The sequence below is a fragment of the Corvus brachyrhynchos genome, unplaced genomic scaffold (assembly GCF_000691975.1).
Source record: "Corvus brachyrhynchos isolate BGI_N302 unplaced genomic scaffold, ASM69197v1 scaffold338, whole genome shotgun sequence".
Lineage (NCBI taxonomy): Eukaryota > Metazoa > Chordata > Aves > Passeriformes > Corvidae > Corvus > Corvus brachyrhynchos.
This window is the reverse complement of record NW_008239334.1, coordinates 746,760-755,183: the sequence shown is the minus strand read 5'-3', so window position 1 is coordinate 755,183 and position 8,424 is coordinate 746,760. Positions and strand designations below refer to the sequence as shown.

At 51.6% G+C, this 8,424-nt stretch overlaps 1 protein-coding gene across 1 annotated transcript in view; it reads right to left on the bottom strand.

Annotated features, from left to right (window-relative positions):
* The window catches only part of CAMK1G (calcium/calmodulin dependent protein kinase IG), a 13,141-nt gene that overhangs the window by 2,173 nt on the left and 2,544 nt on the right, over positions 1–8,424 (bottom strand). Inside the window, 11 exon segments of the mRNA XM_008638951.2 lie at positions 1–48; positions 51–374; positions 835–922; positions 1,336–1,414; positions 2,686–2,798; positions 3,321–3,396; positions 3,894–4,017; positions 4,147–4,285; positions 4,951–5,025; positions 5,294–5,422; positions 6,842–6,959. The exon segment at positions 1–48 is cut by the window's left edge and continues 74 nt beyond it. Coding sequence (XP_008637173.1) covers positions 1–48; positions 51–374; positions 835–922; positions 1,336–1,414; positions 2,686–2,798; positions 3,321–3,396; positions 3,894–4,017; positions 4,147–4,285; positions 4,951–5,025; positions 5,294–5,422; positions 6,842–6,933 — 1,287 coding nt within the window. The 5' untranslated portion in view covers positions 6,934–6,959.

Below are 8,424 nucleotides of genomic sequence, written 5' to 3'. Positions count from 1 at the left end.
GGGCTGGGGGTGTCCAGCAGGGCCAGGCTGCTGTCCCCGGGCAGGGGTCCCTCCTCCGGGGGGCTGTGGGTGTCCGGCAGGGCCAAGCTGCTGTCCCTGGGCAGGGGTCCCTCCTCCGGGGGTCTTGGCAGCTTTTCCTCGCCCATTCCTGTGTCCTGCTCGGGCTGAGTGGGTGGGTTTGGGTACCCCTGTGAGGGGCCCTGCGCTGTGTCCTTGTCACCGCTTGGCGCTGCTGGCGGGGGGGTCCCCGTGGGGCTGCTGGGTCTGGGGGGCTCTGAGGTCTCTGTGACAGGGACAGAGCTCTCAGCTGCCCCGTGGCCGCTCATGTGCAGCTTCTTCATGTGGTGCACGACGGCCGCAGCGTTGAAGGCTTGCTGGGGAAGGAGACAAAACCCCTGGTGAGCACCTGGTGCTGCCAGGACACGTTGTCCCCCCAGGTGACACCGGGCACAGCGCTGTTGGCACTGGCTGTTTGGGATGGGCACGTTCCTGCCATAAACTCCGTGTTTTCCATCGAGTGCAAGCTGCTGATGCATTTGGAGTTTCCACCCGAGGAAAATGGGGAACAGCTGGGAACGGCCCCCTGCCCTCTGCTCTCCTGGTGAGGCCCCGGAGCTCGATGTTTGTGGTGAATCTCCCAGCTCACTTTGCAGCAGGGAATATTGCTCCAAACACCCTGCAAACACTGACTGCAGGCAGTGTGGAGGATCCAGCTTTGGAGGATCCCAACTTTTGGGTGCTTACCCACCCAGCTGAAGCCCTGCTCCGTGCTGGCTGACAGCAACTGGTATTTGTTGGTGAAATGGCTCTGGGCTCCTGGCAGCAGCCACTTACCCTCCATTTGCTCTTTGCAAAGTTTTTCTGGATCTGAGCACTGACAGATGGGTAGATGTCACGGTGAAGGGCTGTATTTCCATTAATCCTGCAGATGGGAAGAGAAGAAAATGGGCTCGTAAGCAGATGGCATTTGTAAGGCATTCCACATTCTGGAAGCACTGAACTGCTTTGTACGTTCAATCAGCAATAATTAAACCCAAAGGAAAAACAGCAACAAAATGTAACACAAACACACACTTCAAAGCCTGAGAAAGCTCAGGGTGGGATTTCTTCTCTGCCTCTGTTTGTGGAGGCAAATATGCACAAATTGCATCTTTAATTATTCATCGTTTGCTTTCTTTGCTCACAAGAAGGAGCCAGCGCGGGGGCGGCGGTGACGTTAATGACGGGGTGGGGGACACTCCTGTTCCCAGGGATGCTCCTGTTCCCAGCTCCCACGGAGCACATGGAGCGAGACATGGGGGCTGGAGACTCCCCATGGCCACCCTGTCCCCTCACCACGGGTGCCTCAGGGCTTCCTCACAGGTGAACCTCGCGCTTGGGTTCTTCTCCAGTAAATGTCGGATGAAATCCTTGGCTGTTTGGGAAAGGGGGAAAAAAACAGAGAGAAAAGGTTATTTTCACCTTCTTGCCAGACCTGGCCCTAACAGAACATGGGAAATGCTGCTGGATGAACATCACAGAGGTCAGCCCTGATTAGAAGGGATTTGTATCCCTGCACCAGGGGAGGTGAAGGTTGGATATTGGGAAAAATTCCTTCACTGAAAGAGTGGTCAGGCACTGGAAGGGGCTGCCCAGGGCAGCGGTGGAGTCACCATCCCTGGAAGTGCTCAAACAATGAGTAGATGGCACTTGGTGATGTGGTTTGGTGGGCATGGTGGGATTCATTCAAAGGCTGGACGTGATCTTGCGTGTCTTTTCCAACCTTAATAATTCTGTAATTGCTCCAATAAAGGGAGATTCTCATAGGGACAGGCTCCAGATGAAAAAATATCAACTGTGGATGTGCCAAACTTCACTCTTAGACTGTGTGAGTTGCAGTTTAATTATTCACTTAAAAAATAACTCTAAAAACCATGAAGTGCCAACTGAGCAGATTTAGAAGTTGCCCTGAAGAGCTTTTACATCTCTCCCCTTTTTTTTCTTTTTCTTGCAGGAGGGATCGTGATGTTTGTTATTAAACCCCAGCACAGCCCTGCTAGGCTTGTTTGCTTGTATTAAGGATTGATGTTGGAATGGGCCGTGAGGATGCAGCCTGCAGTGAGCTGTGCACAGGGGAGCTCCACGAGCAGGTTGGGCTGGGGAAGTGGTGGCTGACAGGACATAGGAAAAAAATGCGGAAAACCCCTGGAGTTTCCCTTCTTACAGAATCAGAGACTATTTGGGTTGGAAGGAGCCTTAAAGCCCATCCAGTGCCACCCCTACCCTGGGCAGGGACACTTCCCACTGTCCCAGGCTGCTCCAAGCCCCATCCAGCCTGGCCTGGGACACTTCCAAGGGAAATCTAAGCCCACTCAGAGCTCAGTAATCGTTTGTGAAAATCAGGTTTACACTAACCAAGGCCTCAGCTGAGGATGCTGCATTCCAGGCAGGCTCCAAGCACCCCCCTGTCTGCCAGGGCAGCTTTGCTTTGGCATCATTCCCCCAGCACTGAGGAGATGGAGCCTCTGATCATCCCCACCATCCCCACATCCGAGGGCTTGCTGCTGTGTGAGTGACTCCACTCAGAGCCCCAGCCCTCCCCTTCCCTGCTGAGGCAGCACAGGGCGTTCAGGGCTTGGCTGGTTTGGGGATTTGGGATTGAGCCTGCGGGAGGGAGCGTGGAGCTTCCCAGTGCCGGAGCTTTACCTGACTCGGAGATATCGTCCCAAAACGGAGACTCAAACTCGTAGTAGCCTTCCTTAATCTTTTCAAAGAGTTTGGATTCAGTTTCTTCATAGAAAGGGGGGTACCCACAGAGCCTGGAACAGAGCACAGAGCCAGGGGCCCTTCAATGCCACCACAAAGTGGGCACAGGCTTCTCCAGAGCCCAGGGAGGCCACAGGAGTGAGGAGTGGCAGAGGAGCTGCTCTGCCCGCTCCTCCGTCCCTCTCTGCTCAGTGGATCTGTAAAGATGCACAAAAGAGTTAAAAACTTCCCTGCAGCAGCGAGAGGACAAAGCCACAGCTGGTACCGAGCTGAGCGGTGTGGGAGGGAACGAAACAAAAAGTCCCCGGGAAGATGGAACGGTATTTGTAGGGAATTGGAGAAAAACAAAGCACAGGATGAGGCACAGAACAGAGCAAATGTGATTCCTTTCATCTCCGCTCCTGCACTTGATTCCCCACAGCCCTTTAATTCCTGTGTTTAGGAGGAATTCAGTGCTGTGCTCCAGAGAAAAATAGGAGGTCTGGCATCGCCCCCGCTGCCGCTCCGCAGAGCCCCGGGGGAGTTGGGAAACTCACGGAAAAACAAGTGGGATGCTGCTGCTTGCTGGTACTCACAGGATGTAGGTGATCACCCCGATGGACCAGCAGTCCACGGCTTTGCTGTAGGGCTTCTGGGCCAGCACCTCGGGGGCTGCAGGACAGCAAAACCAAAGGGGAGTTCTGAGCAGTAGTGAATTATCCAGCACTGGGAGAAGCAGCAGTCTCAGCCAGCACCAGCCCCATTTCCCAGCTGAACTGGTCTGTGGTTTTTGTATCTATTTTATGCCATTAAACAGAAGGAACCACAGACAATCTCTGCCTGCACAGTGAGGTTTAACCAGGGAGCTGCATCCTGCCAATGTAGTCTGGTGGGAATTAAACAAAATCCCATTGCATTAAAATAATTTTTATAATTTTTTCAATAAATACATTTTTCTCAAAATTACCCTTTTCTTTGCATTTTAAAAGTTTTGATGTTTTTCAGTCCCTACACCTGTTTGTAGGGTCTGTGCAGTTCATCTGTGAGTAGCATGTCATTAGCAACGTATTGATGTATTTTTTTCCCTTCTTCCAGGCAATGTCCTGTACGTGCACAACTGTTTTCCAGGAAATCCACCAGCACAACCCCACTGCTGCCCCTTGGCTCACCCACGTATCCTGGAGTCCCACAGGCTGTGGACATGATCCCGTTCTGCTCCATTTTCGACAAGCCAAAATCCGTGATCATGATTTTGGAGTTCTCTTCGGGGGTGAGGTAAAGGAGGTTCTCAGGCTGTGAACACGGCGGGGGTCAGAGGGTGAAATTTGTGGCAGGAAAATGGCAAAGAGGAGCAGAAGGTGGTGGGGCAGAGCAGGTGAAGCTGCCAGCTCCCCACGGGCCAGGAGCCAGGGCAGGGCTCACCTTCAGGTCCCGGTGCACGATCCCGTTCTCGTGGAGGTACTTGACAGCTGTCAGGACCTGGTGGATCACCAGGCTCGCATCTTTCTCCGTGTAGACGCCTCGCTCCAGGATCCTGTCAAACAGCTCTCCCCCAGACACCCTGTGGAGAGGGCAGCTTAGACAGAAAAGGACTGGAAAAAACGTAAACAAAGCTAATCATGCTTTGGTGTTAGGTCAGCTGAGTTTCTGGTCCTTTTACAGCAGAACCATTCCTCAGGCAGCAGCTTTTGGGAGGCTGAGGCCGATGGATGCTCCTGGGTGCAATTCCAGGCTGCCAGTGAGGATTGCTGGTAAACCTGGGGAACTTGGGTGAGGTTGTGAGGTAAATCCTGGTAGGGCTGAGCTGCAGGTATCCAGCCCTGCCTCAGGCTCTACTCCACAAGTGGTTATAGGCTTTTGTCCTTTGCTAAATTTACAGTTCAGCAGCAGCAGCAGCCGGGTGCTCAGGGCTCTTTCTCTTCTGCTGACACGGTGCCCATTCCATTTCTAGAAACCCTGCGTGGCACAGCTCTAATTAGAAATACTTCTGCCTCTGCCCTGCTAAACTGTGAGGAATTCATTTGCATAAATAGATCCAAATCATGGTTTAGAAAGCTTCTGTTAAAACGGGGATGAGCCAAGGTGCCACAAGGAGTGTCCAGGTTGGTTCCAACCTTGGCACTGAGGGTGCTTGAATGGACCCTTGAGGGGCTCTGGGGTGTGGGTGCTGAAATCCCCCTGCTCCTGCCCCTGTGGCCCCACAGAAATGGCTCTGATGGTACTCACAGCTGCATGACCAGGTAGAAGTGGGTTGTGCTCTCATAAATATCTTCTAAAGTCACAATGTTTTCGTGCTTTATTCTGCAAAGGGAAACATGGGTCAGAAACAAAACCTGGCAAGGACGGAAGGGGCTTCTGAGGTGGGAAACCCGATGGTCATCTTGCTTTAATCACCAGTGAAAGTTCACTGGGGTGTTCTGGGGCTGATGTCCCTCCCCCTGTGTGGCAGAGGATCACTGATGCCCATCCAAGTCCTTTTGAAGCACCAAGCACCATCAGTGGTGGGGACCAGACCCTTTATTTGAAGTACCCAGTCCGTCAGGAGCGTTCCTTGGACTGTAACACTCACTTTTTCAGCACTGCTATTTCATTCTCCAAGCTGCTGTCCCTGTTGAGAGGAGACTTCTTGATGCATTTCAGAGCAAAGAGCTTGCCAGTGCTCTTCTGCTTCACCAGGAAAACCTCTGAGAAGGCACCTCTGCAGAGAGGGGGAGAAGCTGCATTTCAGTGGGTGCTGCTTCTGGGTGCTGGGAGGGACCGACAGAGAGGGGAAATAGCCAGGGAAAACAACGTGGTGGGATTGTAAAGCTGGAACTGTACCTCCAGCAGCCCCAATCTTAGGATATTCAAGGCAAGGTTATGCAGTATAGATAAAACCCCACAGTTTTATCTATAAAATAGATAGCCCAGCCCACGGGGAGCTGCAGCTTGGGTTGGTGTCACCTGCTTCCACCTGTGTCCCCTCAGTGACAAAGTGACAGGGAGTGGCTGCTCCCTCCCTGGCCAGGGCTCACCCCAAGCAGCAGGAGCAGGTATTTATAACCTGCCTAAAGCCCTAAATCCTGTTAAAGGTCCGTCCTGGGGAGCTGAGCACGAGGCTCGGGGCAGTGACAGTGACACTGTGCCAGGTCAGTCCTCACTAATCCTCATCAAACCCGCGGGACATTAATTGGGGGCCATGAAATGGAATTTGCTCTGAGTCTGCAAAGCCCTGCAGGGAGCTGAGGGCAGGGCAAGGAAGGGCAATGCTGTGGACCCTGGGGGAAAGTGATAACAAGTTTGAGGTGATTTTAGGTCCTAGATCTTAATTTCAATTCTTCAGGGAGCTGAAGCAATGCATGTGGGGAAAAATCCCAATTGCTAATGATAAATTTTCCTATTAAAGCAATAGTAGGAAATGAACAACCTACAAATCAGCTGCTGGGGCATCTGTTCTACATCTCTGTCCCAAACAGTTTATAATAATTATGCCCCTTATTAAAAATCATGAATCAACAAGTGGGTTAGGAGAGAACAAAGCTTTTTCTAACCTCATTCCTTTAGTGAAAGCTGCTGGATAATTCAGTTAATTTCTGAGGCTGACAAGGCACAGAATTTGGAGTAGCTGCTTCTTTGGGAACTTTGTCATGGGTTCGGAAGTCACAGAAAATTTGTCCATGACAGAACTTGCTGGTGGAGGTAATTCAATTCCTCCCCCACCACCTTGGAAATGTTTTGTTGTCTCATCCCCATGAATAGGCAAATTAAGCTGTTAACGAACAGGGAAGGATTGTACAACTCCAACATCCTTGTTTTTGTTTCATTCCCCAACTGAGTCAGGGTTCCTGAGCTAAATATACGACTTGTTATTGTCATTCCTCTCCCTGCGCCAGCCCTGACCTTGCAGCAGCAGGAGCAGGCAGGAACGGAGCAAAAACTTATCCAGGCTTTCATCAGGGTTAGAGGGGATGGAGGGAAGGGCAGAGGGGACTCAGCTGTGCCTGGGGCTGGGGGGATTTGGAGCTGTTTGGGAACTGGAGCAGCAGCAGCCCTGGGCACCCCTCACCTGTTCCCGGGCTGACCCAGAGGGAGCCGGGTCTGGGGGTGCTCCTGCCCCGAGGGCAGGGCTGGTACTCACGATCCCAGGGCCTCCATGAAAATGAAGGTTGTGCGGATGTTGCTGGTCTGCTTCTTCCAGGAGCTGCTGTCATCCTCTTCCTTGCGCCCCATCTCCTCCAGAGTGGAAGCAGGGAACGCTGTGAGGGGGAGAAGGAGAAGAGGTGCCTGACGTGGTTTGTGCTTGCAGGAAGCCCAGGACTCCCCAGTTAGAATTAGAATTAGAGCTGGCCGAGGTCTCGGAGGTGTGAAATGTTCCACAAACCCCTCAGCACTCATAATGAGATCGGGTCTAAGGACTGGAGGGACAATGGAAGGAGAGAAAGGAGCCTGGAAAAGAGGGAAAAACAGATGTAAAAGTGACCCTGGGCAGCAGGGGCATGGGGAGCATCCCTGGGAGTGTGGAGAATCTGCCTTCCCAGAGCAGGAACTGTGGGACATAGCTGGGCCTTTAGAAGACAAAGCAAAAGCTTTCATGGATGTTAGTTATCCATTTGGAAAAGGCAGAAGTATTAAAGCAGAGGAAAAGCTGAAAGGTCTTTTTTCATGAGAGACAGCTTAGATATTGGATTCGTCCTGAACCTACTTTATCTCCTTAATTAGCACGTTTGCAGGGTTTTCAGCTCCTTGACACAATTTTTAAAGGTTAATTTAATATTATTGAAACCAAAATTGACTCAATTGTAAACAGTTGAAGGCTTCAGTCCATAAAATCACCAAAGGCCTCATGAACTTGACCTTTATTTACCTCCTGGTTTCTGATGCCTGTGTAACTCTTAGAAATGCAGCTCCTTATAGAACCCAGCCTTATCTTGCTGTTTGAAATCAGTGAAGGTCAAAAGTCCCTCACAAAAATGCTGATCAATCAGTAGAAACCTTTCTGCCAATTATTTTATGCCCCTAAATAATGTTTTCTTTGAAGTCACCTGCCCATCCCAAATGTACAGGCATGGAACATCACAGAAGGAGAATTTGCTGGCAGAGACATTCAGCTGGTGATGGCAGGTGAGTTTTATCCACCTTAAATAAACATCAAACCCGGGCTGGCAGTGGTGCTGAGTGACAGGGAAATTGAGAGGAGCTCTCCACTCCTCTCCCAGCCTGCTGCCAACCAGAGAATATGAGGTGAAAAAAGAAAAAATCCCAAGTAGGTCAGCCTGGCCCTGGGGACAAGTGGCATTTTGGGCTCCTGTGCTGAAGCACGTCCTGGTTGGGAGCAGCTCCATGGGCAGCCTGAGAGGGGCAGAGGGACCCAGGGCAGACAAACCCCTCCTGCACTGGGCAGAGGTGACCGTCCCCACCGCCGGGGTGACAGTGGCGTGATGGACACTCAGTTCTGAGCATTTGGCCCATTCAAGCCCAAGGGTTAAATTTGCCCAATCCTGGCTCATTTCAGCTCCATTCCTGGAGTATTTTGATGTTTAATTCCTTGTGAATTCAACAAGTTCCTTATTTTAAAGCGGATTTTGCTCCCACCGGAACGAAGTATCCTGTTTTCTTCAGTCTCCTGTGAATCACCTGCTCCTCTCAGAGCTGCTCCTGCTGTCACTTGGTGTGTGGCAGTTGGTGCTGGGGATAGGCTGGATGAGCAGCTCTCGCTCCCTA